The 19029-nt window shown below is 45.1% G+C and overlaps 1 protein-coding gene across 4 annotated transcripts in view; it reads right to left on the bottom strand.

The window, feature by feature from the left end:
- Positions 1 to 19029, bottom strand: part of LOC137657816 (uncharacterized) — a 514523-nt gene that overhangs the window by 405392 nt on the left and 90102 nt on the right. For all 4 annotated transcript variants that reach the window (XM_068392347.1, XM_068392350.1, XM_068392348.1 and 1 more), the window contains exon 3: positions 11741 to 11962. In XM_068392347.1, coding sequence (XP_068248448.1) covers positions 11741 to 11962 — 222 coding nt within the window. The remainder of the gene's footprint in view (positions 1 to 11740; positions 11963 to 19029) is intronic.

Here is a 19029-nt window from a genome sequence, read left to right as displayed (position 1 = left end):
TCTCCGTACATTGGAATATTCAAACCAGGATGTGAAAATCCACGATGATGGAGGACTACTTAAAAAGAAATACAAACAAATAAATACAATAACTGTACTCTATTGCTAATAAATGTAAAATATTTGGCAATAAAACCATTCCATGAATATATTAATCATAAAAATTATGAAAAGAGGCTTGTACATACAGTATGTTTTAGTAGTATTTGATAATGTAAAATGCATTATGAAAAATATAAATCTACACTTCTGTCACAAGAAGAGAATCGCTCGCTCACTCTTGATGAAAATAGGTAAAACGCTTAAAATTTTATTATTCTTACTTAATTATCGTATGCATGAATAATTTTCTTTTAGGTAAATTACTTCATTCAATTTTCTCTTTCCGTTGACTGACCATAGAGGAATTATTAACTAGATTCATCATCAAAGGAAAGCCAGTTCCTTGTGACGCACAGTGCCTATCTAACTAAGTGACCTCTGCAGGTCCACACTAATTCCTTTAAGCTCATCCGCCAAGCATTGAGAGTAGAAGCCTAAGCGACAGCTTGTCTATCGCCTTACACCCAATCCGTCACCCTGCTACCAATGACTGAGATTTAGGGGGCCATTTCCTCCACATCCAAAGTTCTTGTTACTGAACCAGGTTGCTCCCTAAAAGAGATTAGTTCACCAAACTTTCAACTGGGCTCCACAAGGCACTAAAAGAGTTGGAAGACCCAGGCCTACATGGCTGAGGACTATAAAGTGTGAAGTAAGAGATGAGTGGAAAAGTATTGATTTAAAAGCTCAAGATAGAGATGACTGGTGAAATGTAACCCTTCACCCTTTACGTCAATAGGCGTAGGAGATGGTGATGATGATGATTTAATTTCATAGAAGAAAAATAATGAAACTGAAATTTCTATAGAATTTATGATAATCAGTAACTTTTTTGTTAACAAAAAATTTTCACTTTCTATCTTAAATTCTTAAATTCTTTAAAGTTACCATCAGATGACAATATGAAATATCTTCTTCTTTTCCACCGTTATCGCTACATTAAGGGGTCGGTTGCCTGATGCACCCTCTCCAAAGCCTTCTATCAAAGGCCTCCTCTTTCACCAAACCTCTTCCCTCCATATCACCTTTCATCTTATCTTACTATCTAATTCTTTGCCTCCCTCTTGATCTTCTCCCCCTGTGTTCCTCCCAAGCCCTCCTCACTTCCACCTCATCATCTATCTGCAACACATGCCCACACCATCTCAGTTGTAACACTCTTATCATCTTTGTAATCTTTACTATGCCTGCTATCATTCTTATTTCATCATTTTCCAATCTTTCAAGAAGTGATATTCCCATAATCCACCTCAGCATTCTCATTTCTGTTTTCTCAAGTTTTTCTCCCTTTTCTTATCTTAAAGCCCAAGTTTCTGACCCATACATTAACACTGGTCTTATTACTGTTCTATAGATCTTGACTTTTAACTTGATTGGCCTTTTCTTATCACAAACTACTCCTGCTACCTTCCTCCACTTTCCTCATGCTGCTTTTATCCTATTCTCAACTTCAGCCTCACATCCTCCCTCCTGACTTATAGTAGATACGAAGTATCTAAATTGTTCTACCTGTTTTATAACCGAGTATCTACTTTCATGTATGGCTATCTTGTCCCTACCTTCCTTACTAATCACCAGAGCTTCAATCTTATCCACTTTTATCCTCAAGCCACACCGCTCAAAACTCTCTTGCCACTCTACAATCCTTCTCTCTAATTCTTCAACATTTTCAGCAGTAATCACCAAATCATCTTCATTTCTGATCTCTTTGCTTAACACATCCAAGACCAACACAAATAAAAATATGCATAAGGGGGTCAGATGGAAAGTATAGGCCAAACAATACAAAATCCTGAACAAAATCATAAAGCTTCGTATGGCAATAGAGAATGCATATACAAAATATTTCGATAAAATTGCATATACTTTCATAGTTAAAAGTGTAATTAGTAAAAGTATCCCAATACGACAAAAATAGTGACAAGTATAGAAAATGTAATATTTCCTCTGCTATCGTAAATTTTGATAATCATAACATTTCAAATCAAACAAATGTTGAGCAATGGTATCTTTAAGAGATGCCATGAGTCACTAATCAGGATGTCATGAGCTTTAGAGCCCTCAGTGCGAGCTCAAAGCTTATGTAGAGCAGACATACGTTTTTGATCTGACGCCGTTTTTCTTTGTTTCGTCAAGAATTTCATCATGCTATGGAGAAAAAAAACTAGCATGACAACTCATTTCCATGATGAAAAGGAGAATTAGCTCTAGTAAAAGTTCAGAAACGTCTATTCTCGGCGATATTAGCAGAGTTAGTAAAGGCAGGAGAAAGTGTGTTGTTGAGGAAGGAGCAGCCGTGTCGCCTGACGCAGTGCCTAAAGAAGCAAGATGTTGAGCAAAAGGTTCTTCATTTATGATTAAATTATAATAAATAACAGTTTTGGATTATTTGTACTTGTTAAAATACAAAGAAAAACTTTGAACGCCCGTATCTCAAAACTATACTTATTGACCTTCAAATTCCTACTTCCTCCTTAATCTTAAAGCTATAGTATTGAAATTTGGAATATTAATTAGAAAGAGTTTACAGAACAAATTAACCATCCTTTTTCCTCCAATTTCTGATTCATTTTTATTTCTTACTTTTTTCCTATTTTCTATGGTTTATTTGTTCACAAAAAGGAGAAAAATTCATAACTTGAAAAGAAATTACTTTAGGAGAAAATAAGACTGGTTATTTTGAAGGTCTTCATCAGGACTACACATGGTAGTAATACCAGATCTTAATATTATTCACTGAGGGATGTATAGTAACCTAAAAAAACCATTAATTTCGGGATAAATCGTACTGGTGTCACAAAACCAAGGTCAGAGGCAAAAATCATATGCAGTTTGGAGTTGTCCCAAGTCAACCTATTGAATAGGTCCTGTCATTAATGCCGATCCCTGGTGTAATCCAACACTAACTTCAAAGGTTTTTGTTTCTCCAACAGCTGTTATTACTTTTGTTCTTGTTCTTTTGCTTATCATCTCTACCATTTTAACCAGCTTCCCCAGGACTTTCCTCTTCCTCAAGCACCAAAACATCACTTCTCTTGGTATTCTATGATAAGCCTTCTTTAAATCAACAAAAGCACAAGAGAGCTTCTGGTTTCTCTCAGGACTTCAGAATGCAGCTGAAGAAGGTCCGGGAATCATTCTGCATGATGCCATAACAGAGCTATGAGGATCATCGTTGGTTTTGCGAATGGACTTGCCTTGTTGAGCACCCTTCTAATAAAGCAGAACGGGGAAAGGCGTAAACGTCTTTGTTGTCCCATGTTGCTGGAATGCATCCTGACATAGGGCCTTGGGATCTGAGATTGGTGAGCAATAGAGCTGGAGCCCAGTGTTCAGGGATGTTGCGAACAGGTTCACTGTCTGGGAACCCCACTAAGTTAGAACTCTGTTGGCTACTGGATGCTTCAAAGACCACTCAGAGGCCACTATCTGAGTCACTCGGCTCAGATGTCGGATTACACATTCCTTTTGTCAGAAATGAAGCGAGCTGATAAGGATACCGAGTTGTCTTCAGCCCATCTTAGTATTCGCATTGCTAGATGGCAAGGGTGCTGTGAAAAGATACCACCTTGTTGGTTCTGCATAAGTCACAACCATGGTGTTGTTGCTCATCAATACCATCTATTGACATGCCAGGAACTGCTGTAGGGCTAGGAAGGCTGCCCTTAGCTCTAGGAGATTTATATGACAATATCTTTCAGATCCTGACCAGAGCTCAAAGGCCGTGTGGTGCAGCATCTGCCCCCACCTGTTTTTTTAAATGCATCTGAAAAAAGCATCAATTCCGGGGAAGAGACAAGGAGTTAAACCCCTTGGTAGATATTCTCATCCTACACCCGCCATCTCAGGTCCGTCTTCTGCTTGGGTCATATAGGGAGCAGAGTATGCGAAAATTCCTCGTGCTAAACCACCTGGATTTCGGCTGCCACTGAAGCTATTGGATTCGAAGGAGTCCGCTGCGGACTAGATGAACTAGAGTCAAACGGTGACCTATGAGACGTAATCACTGCTGGCTGGGAACGCATCTCATTAAAGGAAAAGACTTGCCACCTTCTTCCGTCTCTGGATCCTGTCGTCTGAGGGAAGACTTTCTGCAGGCTGGTGTCAATGATCATGCCTAGGGATACCTGTCTCTGATAATGAAGCAGGGATTACTTCTCAAGATTTACCACAATCCTTGGCTCGCGACAAATTTCTAGAGTTTGTCTCGGTGTTGAAGCAGGGAAGCCATCAAATCTTCAAGGATCAGCCAGTCGTCCAGGAGTCTAGGGGGACGGATGCCAATCCTGTAGGTCTTGGGTGACACTAGGGTAAAAAAAAAAGAGAAAAAAAAAAAACTCTTGTGTCATCCTGAGGTGCTGTGGAAAAACTGAAGCCCGGTACCTTGAACTGGTATTACCTCTAGGATCCTTAGATACTTCCTTGATGATGGATATTCTGGTATATGGGCGTATGCATCCTAGGTGTCCAGAGTGCACAAGAAGTCCAGTGGCTTTACTGCTTGTTTGACCATGCCTGCCGTCTCCATGATGAACAGAGTTCGTTGAACGAACTTGTTCCAGGAGGAGAGGTCGAATACTGGAGACTTCTACATGAAAATTGACCGTAGAAGCTCGGAGATTCTCTGATGAAACACGTAGTAATGCAATGATGACGTAACGCCCGAGTACGGATGTTCAGATTCACGTACATTATAGAGACACCCGCCATCACACCTCAACAGGTGGATGGGATGTGAAGATGTGCATGCTCTTTGTAGCTGCTTTGTGGATTTTCTGTCCCTGTAGTTGACCGAGATTACTTGGAGAGTTTTGCGAACAACTCGTATTCGCGTAAGTCCTTGCAGAAGAAAGCCTTTTGTTCAACTTGGATCACCTGTTCACAAGCTAGATATCCAGGGAAGTCAATCCCCAATACTCCCATGGGAGTTTGGCGAGGGGTCCTGTGCGATCCATCAAAAGGATTCGCTACAGGGACTGAAGGAGTCCTGTTGGTTGGACGAGACATGATGGTTGAATAAGAGATGAGTACTCTAAACTCGTAGGAGGGGATCACAGCCACTACGAAGTAAACCTGACTCACGGACGAGAAAGGTGTTTACCCTTATAGAAGACATCTGGCAGATGCTTCGGACTTCTTATTCCTGCCGCTGGCTGAGCGACCTCAGGTTGATTGATTGATTGCTTATGAGTTATCTGGTATCCTGACATCTAAGGTCATTGACGCAAATATTATGTTATAAATAAATAAATAAATGGCAATTCAGCTTTAAACAATAAAAGCAAAAACATCCTTATAACAGTTAGATAGCTTTCAGAAGACCTGCTTCTGAAATAAATTTAAAAATACCACTACAGTCATACTTCTCTTCACGAAAGAATCTGCATACAAAATTTTCAAGCTGCAAAACGAGAAGCGAATATTTTTATGACTCGCATTACGAAAAATGTTTCATGTTAAGAAAACAGATTTGCCAGCCAGGCCGAGAATAAAATAGTCACCCAGTAAAGGCCAAGAATAAAATAGTAACCCATTAAAAGAAGTTGAATAAAATGAGTTTACACAATAGAAAATGTAGCTGGTCTATAATAGGGGTAACTATAATAGTAAAGTACATATGGTACTGTATATTTTGTATATGTACAGTATTGTACTGTATGTATTGTATTATTTTCCATTTATTATTACATTATATTATGTTCTAATAACTACTTAATTTACAGGTATTAACAGTTAGTTAAGGTATATTGAATGGTTCAAATGTATTTGGCTTTACAGTATTTCATTGTGGTTATACTGTAGCTTTATTAAAAGACTTAATGTGGTGTTTTGTAGCGTTTGGAATGAATTAGGCGATTTACATGTGAAATGTGACTCACAAAACGAAAAAATCCCATTACGAAAGCCGTTCCAGAACAAATTATTTTCGTGCTGTGGGGCCAAAAGACGACTGCAGCGGAGACTCCTCTGCGGGCGACGGCTGCGACGACGAAGCAGAAGAGCCGAAGAGGTGCCTTTTCACCAATGGTGAAGGGAGACCTTTAAGGCGAAGCGGAGGGCGAGCTTTACGGCGAGGACGCCCTCTAGGGGCCGTTGGATCAGCAAGCTGACCATGAGCTGCAGCAGTCCTCCGAAGAGGAGTCTCTATGAGTGAACTCCCCCGAGGGGAGAAACACTCGCGGGAGAGACAGACGTTAAGACTTAGTTTCCCCCTCAAAGGATGATCAGGAACGGGGGAAACTAAGTCGGCAGCAACAGCTGGAGAGTCAGGAGGACCAGGGGAGTCGGTCGAGATCACAGGCGACACCTCTGACACCACAACGTCGACAAGGGCCAGAGGATCTACCTCCAACAGTGACGATGACTGCTGCACAATAGCACCCCGCCAGACGATTTGGAGCAATGAGTCCTTGGAGGGCGGACCCGGGAGCCCCAAGGAAACAGGGAAATTAATAACAAGGCCTCACCCAGGGGGAGAGGTGGGGCCGCTTCGCTAGGGGAAGCAATACCATCTCTCGAGGACCGGGGTTGGCCGATATCAACTTGGTCTACGCTACTACTCGACGGTCTCTCGGAAGAGACCGAACGAGTAGGAGCTTCGGAGGAGGGTTGGGAGACGGAAGAAGAGGCCTTGGGTTTTTCCCCCTTCGAAGGAGTCTTTGAGGGAGAAATATCCTGCTTAGATTTCTTCTTCCGCCGTCACCCTAACCTCTCCCACTGGGAGGCAGACCACTCCTTACACTCACTGCACTTATTATTACAATCACACCATTGACCTCTGCAGGCGGGACAAAGGACGTGGGGTTCGGTCTCCACCGCCGACATAAAAGTTCCACAGGGCCGGCCGGTGAGTCCAGGGCAGGTGCACATGCTTGCAGAAGTCAACACACAAATACACAATAGAACAAAGAAAAAGCAAAAACAGATTAATGGCAGTCCAATAAAGGCGAAGGATAAAGAGCGGCAACGTCCGTTCACCATCTGAGCCAAAAGTAAAGTGAGCTAAATCACAGGTGTGTGAGTGGGAGCAGTACCAAGCTAAACCCCCCCCCCCCCCGCTAACTAGAGGTGTGGGTAGTTAACCTTCGCTAAACTTTAATGGCTCGTCATTTCAGCTACGCCGAAAGTAATACCCTTAATAAATAGCGTGGTTTGTATTCCAGTTACGAAACAAAGGAAAAACTAGGTTACAATCTGTTATTTATTTACTGAATTCAGAGAAAAATTCATCACTAATGTTTGATATGCGTAATACCATTGTGTGTTTATATAGTACATACAATAAAGTAATGTTAATTGTGTTTTTGTTTTTTAACTTCAAAATGTACTTATTGATATAAAATTAATTCTAAATAAATAAGCATGGGATTAAAAAGGAAAAATATGTTACAATCTGTTATTTGTATACTGAAATGAGAGCAAAATATTTTACAAATATATACAGTGGAATCTCTACATACGATTGTTCCAACATTCGAAGTAAAATTCGATCAAATTTTCGTCTCGACACCCGAAGTCTTGCTCCAACTTCTGACGTAGATCTTGTTTACGCCTGTAGACGGCAGCATATTGAAGGGACGCCATTGAGCGTCGAGTCGGACAGTTCTCTGTTCGTATGCACATCGTGTGGTTGTCCTCTGCTCAGTCTGTTATTAACAGTGCTCCTGGGAGGGATACAGGATCCCAACAACGAGGTTCGAGGGGCCCCTTCCTCACGAGACGATTTTCCTGCCTGAAGCGAAGTTTCCCCCCCTAGTGCCGAGGGGAAGACTACCGCCCCACTGGACTCACCTGAGGACGGGAAGGCCTCGTCCACGGGAGAAGGAGAGAGCACTCGTGCAAGAGAAGGGACCTTCGCGACCGACCTCTTGGGAACCAACTTCGCCCTGGGGGAAGTCACCACGAAGTCCACTCCTCTCTTTCTCTTCAGCGTAGGAGAGACAGCCGTTGGTTTGTTACCCTGGTCGGCGAGTGCTGGTTTCATAACCCTCACTAACGCCCGTGCCAGAGGACCAAACCAAGTCTGTTGCTCCAAGGACACAGAGTCCGAAATCCTCGCTAAAGGGAAAGGGTTCGGGCGATCCTTTGGAGTGGACACCACGGTACCTGCCTGAAAAGGTGGGGAAGAATGATGTACTAACCTCTCCTCGTCTTGCACTACCAACCTGTGTTTGGGTGGAGGTGATCCAGAGTGCCGTCTAGGAACACGCGTTCCTGCTGCTACCACCGGCTGCGGAATTCGCCGCAAACGATGGTCGCGCGGGCGCGCAGGCGAATGATCGCGCGGGCACGCAGGCGAACGATCGCGCGGGCGCGCAGGCAAGCGGTCGCGCGGGCGCGCAGGCAAGCGGGCGCGCAGGCAAGCGGGCGCGCAGGCGAGTGGGCGCGAGGGTGGTCAGGTGATTGAACGCGTGTCCGAGGCGGCGAAAGCAAGCGTTGGCACGACGGCGAGGAAACGCGCTGCCGCGTGGGTGAGGAAGACCGCTGGCGATGTAGATCCACAGGCGATCGATGATGAGTTGGTGAGCGCGGACGCGCAGGTTGGCGATGGAGCGTTGTGGCATGTCGACGCATTGGCGAGCGATGGCGAGCAGCATGCGCAGGTGAACGATCGCGCGATGGCGAGCGATGGAGAGCAGCATGCGCAGGTGAGCGATCGTGCGATGGAGAGCGATGGCGAGCAGCATGCGCAGGTGGGCGATCGCGCGATGGCGAGCAGCATGCGCAGGTGGGCAATCGCGCGATGGCGAGCAGCATGCGCAGGTGGGCGATCGCGAGATGGCGAGCTAGTAGCTGGCGAACCATGTTCCTTCAGAAGCGTTGGAGAACATTGGCGCGTCGGGTGTAACACACGCAGGCGATCCGGAGATCGCCGAGAGACAGGTGATCGCTGATGCGTAGAACGCTGTTGAATAGGCGATACTAAAATCGCCTGTGCGCGCTGGCGAGCAGGTGAACACTGGCGAGTAGGTGATCGCTGGCGCGTAGGTGATCGCTGGAGAGCCGGAGATCGCTGGCGAGCAGATGGTCGACGCGTGTCATGTGAAAGGACAGGTGGCGCGGCGCGTTCACGAGCAGGAACTGGAAGATCGCTGGCACGTTGGCGAACATGTGCTCTTGACACATGCGCAGCACGATGTTGCGTAGCCACAGGATAAGGCAGATGGTGAGCAGGGAGCTCAGCAGGAACTGTAGGATGGTCAGAGACCGCAGGGCGATGGTCCTCAAATGAGCGCTGACGCTCAGAGGAGAGCGCTGGCGAGGAGGGCGAACATCAGGAGAGCGCCGACGAGCAGGTGAGCGTCGGCGAGCAGGAGATCGCCGACGAGCAGGAGAGCGCTGACGATCCGGAGAGCGCTGGCGAGCAGGAGAGCACCTGTGCGCTAGCACTGCTCGTGGAAGGGAAGGATCCCTTAGCCCCGAAGGGACCATTGCCCGTCGGGTGACGAGTTCTCCAGAAGGCGAAGATCTGGCAGGAGTTGGTGAACGGTCTGCAGAGAGGTTCAAGGAAGACGGAGCTGTAGGTTGAGGCTGAAGAGGAGAGTCCCCCTCGGAGGATGAAGACCCAAAAAGGCGCCTCTTAACTCACCTGTAAGGGGAAGGGAGGCCCTTGCGGCGTAGCGGACGGTGAGCCTTACGGCGGAGTTAGCCTCGGGGGAGATCGTCGGGACCATCGGTCCTCCGAAGGGGGGTCTCCGTCAATGCACTTCCCTCAGAAGGAAGCTGAGCAGCAGCAGAGACCAAAGGACTCACTTCCCCCTTCGAAGGATGTACGGAAGGGGGAGGAGAGCCTTTAGCACCATCATCCGCAACAGCACCTGCGGCGGATTGCAACAGCCACGTCGGAGGCCTCTGTCACCACGACGTCGACAATAGACAGAGGGTCTACCTCTGCTACCGCCGGCGACTGCTTAACAGCGGCCCCCAACTAGACAAGGTCAGTAAGAGCGACCCTGGAGGGCAAGCCCTTAAGCCCCAGGGACGACCAAATCTGTAAAAGATCATCATTGGTTAAGGCATTATCAATAACCTCCCCCTGAGGAGGAAGGGGAACCGCCTCGCTATGGGAGGCGACGCCCTCTCCCCCCAACCAAGGTCGGGAAACAGAACTAGGGCCTGCGCTACCACTCGGCCGACTCTCCTTAGGAGGCGGACGAGGGGGAGCTTCGGAGGAGGTTTGGGCGGCGGAAGAAGAGTCCCGAGAACCTTCCTCCTTCAAAGCTAACCCCGAAGGAGAACGGTCTCTCTTGGACTTATTACGCCGACGGCCAAACCTCTCCCACTGGGAGGCAGACCACTCCCTGCACTCACGGCACATGTTCTCCTGGTCACACCATCGGCCCCGACATTGAGGGCAAAGGGTGTGCGGATCCGTAGTTACGTCCGACATGAAAGTCCCACAAGGACGACCGGCAACTCCAGGGCATGTACGCATTGTAAAGAAATAATAATGAAGGTCAACTTCCAACCAACACACACGCTGAAAAGAAAAAGCAGAAAATTAAAGGCTGTCACGAGGACGATGAGCAGACACGTCTGATCACCGCCGAGCCAAAAGTGAAGTGAAGCAAGTCACCGGTGTGTGGAGGGGGGAGGGGTAGCAAGCTACCCTACCCCACCCCCCGCTAACTAGCGCGGGGGTAATTAACCCTCGTTAAAACTATTGGCTCGTCATTTTAGCTGCGCTAAAAGGTAAACCCTATGTAAATAGCGTGGTTTGTATTTCGGTTACGGAACAAATAAGTTTTATGAAGTTATCATTAATATCTCTCTCTCTCTCTATCTCTCTCTCTCTCTCTCTCTCTCTCTCTCTCTGTAGAATCCTATTTGAAGGCAGGCAAATCTGGTGAGTTTATCTGGTCTTTAATGAGAGAGAGAGAGAGAGAGAGAGAGAGAGAGAGAGAGAGAGAGAGAGATATTAACTATAACATTTTAAAATTTATTTTAAGGATCTAATTACTCAGCTTGTTTTATTGCATGCACGACAATAAACATCATCTTCATCTCTCTCTCTCTCTCTCTTAGTGTTCTTTTATTACATAGAAGCGTCGTATGTAAGAGATGAAAATTAAAAATGAAAAAGAAAAAAATGTAAAAATATAAATTATGAAAATTAAAAAGAAAAATAAATAAGCTAAATAAGGTTACAGTTCACATAGTGTAAGTTAGAGTAAGTTACGATATGCAGTCACCATCTCTACCTCCTCGCTGACCGTCTGTCTCCTCCTGCATAGCAAATTCTACACCTGCGTTGGCCTGTCTCTAAGGTAAAGTGACAGTAAAAACCCCTTTTTTATTTATTATTTCTTTATATTTCTTCTTTTTTATATCTATCTTTCATAATGCAATGGTATTATTGTTATTTGTAATAATGTGTAGTAATTTATTAAGGAGTTATCATAGGTTTTTGGACTGTAGAACGAATTTTACAAATTACAGTGTATTCTTATGGGAATATTTGCTCCAACATACGATTGTTTTAACATACAAAGCAGGTCTCGGAACGAATTAAGATCGTATGTAGAGGTTCCACTGTAAAATTTTCTTAAATATTTAGTAGATAATTGCTCTATAGAAAATCTTGCGAATCTAAGATTTCGTAAATGTTGATTCGTGAATAGCTGGGAGGGAACTGTACCTTTCTTTTTGTTGCTATCAATATTATGTAATACATTGACTTCAGATGAAATGATGGATCAGCAATTGATTTCCCATGTTGATGTTCACAGCAAGTTCCAACAATATCTACAACATGGGAAAATTTAGCCTGTGTTATATTAGGCTCATCATATATGTATCGTGAACAATGTCGTATAAGATACTGGCTTTCAACAGTGGTGCTGGAAGATGACAGAAGGTCCTGAAAGAAAAAAAAATATTAACAATACTGTAATCATATTCAAAACAAAAAAAATTACTATGATGCCTGTTAACTTGGAAGGATACAAAGACCACAAATGTCTAACACACAAACCCTTTGCTTCTTCAAAAATCCATCAATTATATACTTTACAGTTTATAACCTGATTCAGTCTCAAATATCCCTAGAATCACCATCTGGTCTCAATTATCTGAACAGTGCAAGTGCAACCTAAACCCACAAGCATTATTATAATTAATTCAGTCATCTCATACTTCACTAGTCTACAATGTTGTTAACTAGTTTAAGATTTCCCAACCAATTCCCAGTTTTTTTGTGGATACAAGCCCATTTTTCTGCAGAACATAGTAATGGCTGGTAAGAATTATTATTTTCTCTTTACTGTACTCTAAGACCATGCAGAGCAGGAATCTTTCAGGTGGTAATGATTAGCCTTACTTGACAGTTTTTTAAATTCAATACGGTAGCCAAGATTATCACCAATTGGTGTTAATTGCTATAGCTATCAAACTTCACCCCATGAATCTATCATTCTGGTTTCTGGGGCATGACTTTAGGGGGAAATAAAACTATTTATGATGAGTAAATAGTAGCACTGTCTTCATTCATTTAACAACTATACATACAATATTAATTTCTGTGCGTAGCATAGAATTTTGTGTATAGAAATTACATATCAATACAAAATAAAATACAATTGTTAACAACACACATGATATATTATTTCTTATTTAAGGAATATAACAACTGCATTAACCCTTCTGCACACCATCCTCCTCTTCTTCACCATCATCATTTGACTTGTAGTATATATATTGAATCTGTTCAAACATGAGGACTCATTCCTACTAGCAAAAAAAACATTATGCATCTACAGTTTCCTGTTTTACATATTCAGTAACAGCCATAATGAATTAGCTTAAAATCATAATTTGGTGTTGTAATAACACATTTTGACATAGCCTTAAACCTCGCCTAACTTTTGATGTTTCACTTTGAGGCCAATCACTCTGGTATAGATCACCTCCTGGTCTATGGTTTCTATCTTGCCAACTTTGATGACATTACTTTCCTTATGGCAGAGGAGGTGACAACCTGACATCTGATAGTGGTCTAGAAACCACCAGACCAGGATTGTACAATAATTTTCAAGTTGTTCCTAGGCAAGGGTCAATTGCATATAAATGTTGACATTTTTATCATTTTTATTATTACTAGCTAATATGACAAATTCGTATATAATTTGTATTTTTCCTTACTGGTAGCAGACACAGAAGAGAAGCTTGACCGACTAGTGACAGAATTTGGAAGGGTGTGTGAGAGAAGGAAGTTGAGAGTAAATGTGGGTAAGAGTAAGGTTATGAGATGTACGAGAAGGGAAGGTGGTGCAAGGTTGAATGTCATGTTGAATCGAGAGTTACTTGAGGAGGTGGATCAGTTTAAGTACTTGGGGTCTGTTGTTGCAGCAAATGGTGGAGTGGAAGCAGATGTACGTCAGAGAGTGAATGAAGGTTGCAAAGTGTTGGGGGCAGTTAAGGGAGTAGTAAAAAATAGAGGGTTGGGCATGAATGTAAAGAGAGTTCTATATGAGAAAGTGATTGTACCAACTGTGATGTATGGATCGGAGTTGTGGGGAATGAAAGTGATGGAGAGACAGAAATTGAATGTGTTTGAGATGAAGTGTCTGAGGAGTATGGCTGGTGTATCTCGAGTAGATAGGGTTAGGAACGAAGTGGTGAGGGTGAGAACGGGTGTAAGAAATGAGTTAGCGGCTAGAGTGGATATGAATGTGTTGAGGTGGTTTGGCCATGTTGAGAGAATGGAAAATGGCTGTCTGCTAAAGAAGGTGATGAATGCAAGAGTTGATGGGAGAAGTACAAGAGGAAGGCCAAGGTTTGGGTGGATGGATGGTGTGAAGAAAGCTCTGGGTGATAGGAGGATAGATGTGAGAGAGGCAAGAGAGCGTGCTAGAAATAGGAATGAATGGCGAGCGATTGTGACGCAGTTCCGGTAGGCCCTGCTGCTTCCTCCGGTGCCTTAGATGACCGTGGAGGTAGCAGCAGTAGGGGACTCAGCAGTATGAAGCTTCATCTGTGGTGGAAATGTGGGAGGTTGGGCTGTGGCACCCTAGCAGTACCAGCTGAACTCGGCTGAGTCCCTGGTTAGGCTGGAGGAACGTAGAGAGTAGAGGTCCCCTTTTTTTTTGTTTTGTTTCTTGTTGTTGTCGGCTACCCCCCAAAAATTGGGGGAAATGCCTTTGGTATATGGATGGATACAAACCTTAGCTATTTATTAGGGGTTATACTTTCAGCGGAGCTGAAATGACAAGCCACTAAAATTTAGCGAGAGTTAACTACCCACACTGCTAGTTAGCGGGGGTAGGGGGGATGTAGCTTGCTACCATTCCCGTTCACACACCTGTGATTTAGTCACTTTGCTTGGAGGTAGGATTTTCAAGGGGGATAGGGTTGGCGGGCAAGTTTGTATAAATAACTAAGGTTTGTAGTTAGGAAAAATACAAATTATCTACGAATTTTTCATTTGTTCCGTAACTCAAATACAAACCACACTATTTATTAGGGGTGACTCACCCATTAGGAAGGGCAGACATCACTGCCAATCTGGCTTTTGGCTTTGCCCGAGGGCTTCTTATCTGAGTATGTTAGTACTCAAAAATCAGGAGTTCCTGCCCTCGCTAAAACCTTGCTATGCAAGGTCCGAGGCCTACGCAAGCTGTGTGTTGAGATATGCAGAAGTGTGACTGTCTAGGTAGAGTTAATCCGAGTCTATGTAGGAAAAACCTGATGTAAGCAAGACTTTCTCAATACCACTTCGCCAGGGTATGGGGATGCAACAGTATTAGCCTAATACTAGGTACACAAGGAGCCAGTCAAATCTTTTCATTAACGCAGACTAAAACCGGGTAACAGTGCCCTCAACCTTCTGCTACTTGTCCAATAAGGAGTTTGAGGTATACAACCAGCTGTTGTGCAGCCACCACCAGACCGATAGAGATCGTATAGAGCTACTGTGAGTCACGTCTTGCAGGAGAAAGGTTGTGAAAGTCACCTGGAGCATTCACATCCTTTCTTGTAAAACCTGCGTCACAGAGTAATCTGCTAACAAGGACCAGGGGCATAGAGCCCCTGACACTGTGAGTCGTCATGTCGAGATGATGTTTCGGTTATCCTCCTCTAGTCTCTCCCAGTGCTGATGACAAGAGAAGGGACCCAGGTGGGCTGTTGCCGTTTTCTTTAGGCAAAGTCTCATACCTTACCCTGGGTACAGTAACGGATGATCTGGATCGTCCCTTACCGAGTGGAGACTTGTGTAGGAACAACCACCTCTGGAGACAGTGTCTGGTGACATACTCAGGGACAAAACTGAACATTGTCTTTCGCCCTTCTCAATAATGGGCGATGTCGAAAGAGAGACCATGCAGTTCCTTGACTCGTACGGTTGCTGTCCGAGTGTGTAGGAACATTGTCTTCTTAAATCAGGAGAAAATTTGTTGCCTGGTGAAGTGGAACATAAGGAGGTCTCTTTAGGGATCGGAGAATTTGAACCATGTTACGAGAGGAAGGTCTCAATTCCAACTGGAAAAAGGCAAGTTCAAGTATGTATGAGTTAGGAAAGGTCTATCGATGAGAGGATGTCCCTTTCTTTTAGTTTGAAGGTGAAGGATCAAGGTTGAGTGATCATCTTTACCTGTCGAAACTGAATAGGGGGTCTTTTCCTCTCGTATATACTTGAGGATTCCGCTATTGCTGGAATAGAGGTATCGAGTGGAGAGAGACTCTTTCACATGACACCAACCACACACCAACCATACAAGACGTTATACTGCCTGGTAGACTGATGCTGAAGAATTCCTCCGATATCTAGACAACCTATTTGCAAAAGAGGTACAGTACTGGGTAGTCTCCAGGCGTACAATCATAGCAAAGCTATAGCTTGTGGTAGGTGTCGAAGTGGCTTTTCTGTGATGAGGAGAGGGTTCTCTTGGAGACTATCAGGAGCTGCAAAAGGTTTGGAAACCGTTCTGCATAATGCCATAGCGGAGCTAGGAGAGTCCTTGAGAGGTTGACCGATGTTCTAGCCTTCTTGAGTGTCCTTCTCCAGATAAAACAGGGACGAGACGTAAATGTCATTGTTGTACCCACCGTTGTTGCCAGAGAGCCTTGGAGTCTAGGGCTGTGGAGCAATGGCAGCCTGAGATTCAGGAGCGTTGCGAACAGATCCCTAGTTGGAGGACCCCGTAAAGTCAGGACTTTGTCGGCTACAAGGCGATCCAAAGTCCATTCGGTTTACCTTATCTGAGATGCTGTGCACAGATTGCCGTTGAGCACATTCTTCTAGTCTGGAATGAAGCGGGCTGATAGTGGTACCGAAAGGACTTTGGCCCATCTTAGTGTTTATACTGTTAGATAGGAAGAGGCTACGAGCAAGTTCCTTCTTGCTTGCTGATGTGAGTCTCTAATTGGTGTGTGGTGTTGTCGTCCATCACATCACTGAGTGGTCTGTTAGGAACCAATGAGGCTGCTGAAGGACCGGAAAGTTGGCCTTCATCTCTTATGTAAGTGAAGGTACTTTCGGACTCTGTCCAGAGGGCTGAGGTCTTGTGGTCCCTCATCTCTTCTTTTGATGTGTTCTAAGCACAACATCTCTTTGTTGCTGGGAGGTTGGGCTGTGGCACCCTAGCAGTACCAGCTGAACTCGGCTGAGTCCCTGGTTAGGCTGGAGGAACGTAGAGAGTAGAGGTCCCCTTTTTCTTTTGTTTCTTGTTGTTGTCGGCTACCCCCCAAAATTGGGGGAAGTGCCTTTGGTATATGTATGTATGCTAAGCACAACATCAAGTCCGAGGGGTGGGGAAGGATGAGAAGGTTATGCCGCTCTGTAGATTCTCAACTGACACCCACCCCTTGAGATTCGTCCAAACTTCTGATCACATGGGGGCCAGAATGTTTGGGGGATCGAGGGCCTGATTCCAGTCAGACTCAAGTCACTTTGGAGTGGGAGTTGTTCTCGTTTTCGAGAAGGTTTTGTGGAGATTGGTGTCTAGAATCATTCCCAGATACACCAGTCTTCTGGGAGGAAATTAGGGAAAAAGACTTCATAAGTTCCGGTGCTAATGCAAGGTTGCCACTGAATCTGCTAAGGTCAGTCAGTCGTCCAGAAACGGAGGAGACACAAGCCGATCCTGTGAGACCAGGATGGGTGTAGTGGAAAGACCGAAGCACAGTGCCTTGAACTGGTGTTTCTTGTTTGTCTAGCCTGAATCTTCCAACCTTCCTAGATGGATGGTTTGGGCCTGGAAGTAAGTGTCCTTTAGGTCCAGTGTGCAAATGAAGACCTGAGGTCTTAGCCCTTGTTCGAATTCCAACATGGTGTGGACATCGACCCAAAGGGACAGCTTCTTGCGGATCCTTTTGCATGGAAGATTGTCGACTCTGGAGTCTTGACTCAGACGAGATACCCAGTGTAAGAATTCTTCCCTGAGAATTCCTTTAACTAACAGAAGGAAGACAACGCTTAGCCTTACTATGTGCCCTAATGGGATTAATGCTATTTCTTAGAATAGAATCACTCTGGCGAATGTTAATCAATGGTTAACATTTGGGTATCGTGGTTACTGTGCAGTTGGAGAGTACTCGCAAGTAGTTCCCTGTCGACAAGCCCTTGAAGACGGTTGTCGAACGTTTGCCGATCCCTTTAGTGTGATGGCGAACGGTCAGTAGCGATAAGTATGTTGTATACCTTCTGATCTATGGAACTACGGGTAGAGGTTGACTAGTAAGTTTGAGTCACGAACTGCAGGCGAATTGCCGATGATTGGTGAATCGGCGGTCTGTGAGCCGATGGTGAGCTAGAGATCAGCAAGCTGATTATGGTCCCCCCTGATTGGTCAGAGATCAGCAAGCTGAAGATGGGCTGGTCAGAGATCAGCGAGCTAAGTTCAATGGTCGAAGAAAAATGAGCTGCCCATCGGTGATCTAGTGATCAGCAAGCTGATGACTGGTTATTGACTAGCAATCCGTGATTGGAACGCTAGCAATCGGTGATCGTTAGTCATTGGAGGGACTAGAGGTCAAAGATCAGCGTTGAGCTAGCAATTGGCGATCTGGTGATCAGCGACCTAGCGATCAGTAAACCGTGAACCAGCCATCAGCAAACAGTGATCTAGAGATCAGACTGTTGATGCTTTCTGTTTGCTGACGGTGGTCTATCAAGGAAAAAGAGAAACTTCAAAAGAGTCAGGGACCAAGGATTCCCCTTGTAAGATGGAATCTTCAGGATCCTGAATCCTTCTGTAAAGCCTCTTTCCTCTTTTCCCAGTGGCAATGTTATGTTTGCAGGGAGGAATGGGGCAATGGTGACCTGTCCAAAAGTTTTATTCCTTTTTTCTGCCTATTGCGCGTGTGCAGGAGAGTACTGGAGCGATGGCACACAGGATGAGGCTGGTGCTTAATTTCTGCCTGGAGAGCAGGCAAGCGCTGGCTCTTAGGCAAGAGATGGCGCATTGGATCTGCGAGCACTGGCTCTTTGGCAAGAGCTGGCACAATGGATCTGAGACCCCAACTGCGTAGGAGGCGCTGGAAAGTGTGGAAGAGCGCTGGCGTGCAGTATGGCATTGTGTAGTTTTGTGCAGTCTCCCTAGAATGCGCCAAAGCGTGTGACTGGTTGCGCAAGGGCGGGTGCATTGGCGCGTGCGTGAGAGTACTACGTGGAGACTGCTGGCGCACGGGTGCAGAAGACCATTTGGCGCGGGAGACCATCAGCGCCCGCGTGCGGAAGACCGTCGGCGCATGTGATTGAGGAAGACTGTCGGCACGCGCGCACGGAAGATCGTTGCCGCGCGCGCATGATAAAGCTGCCAGGAGGGAGCTGGTGATCCTCAGAAGATTCGAGGACCGAAGTCCAAGGACTAACTGTAGCATAAGGTAGCACTAGTAGGTCGGCAGGTCAGCTGGCAGGATGACTGGGATGAGCCCTTTGGAAGGGCAAACATCCATGATGGAGACTGTAAAAGGTCCACGGAAGAGTCC

Source organism: Palaemon carinicauda, chromosome 18, assembly GCF_036898095.1.
Source record: "Palaemon carinicauda isolate YSFRI2023 chromosome 18, ASM3689809v2, whole genome shotgun sequence".
Lineage (NCBI taxonomy): Eukaryota > Metazoa > Arthropoda > Malacostraca > Decapoda > Palaemonidae > Palaemon > Palaemon carinicauda.
This window is presented reverse-complemented; position numbering and strand designations above follow the sequence as displayed.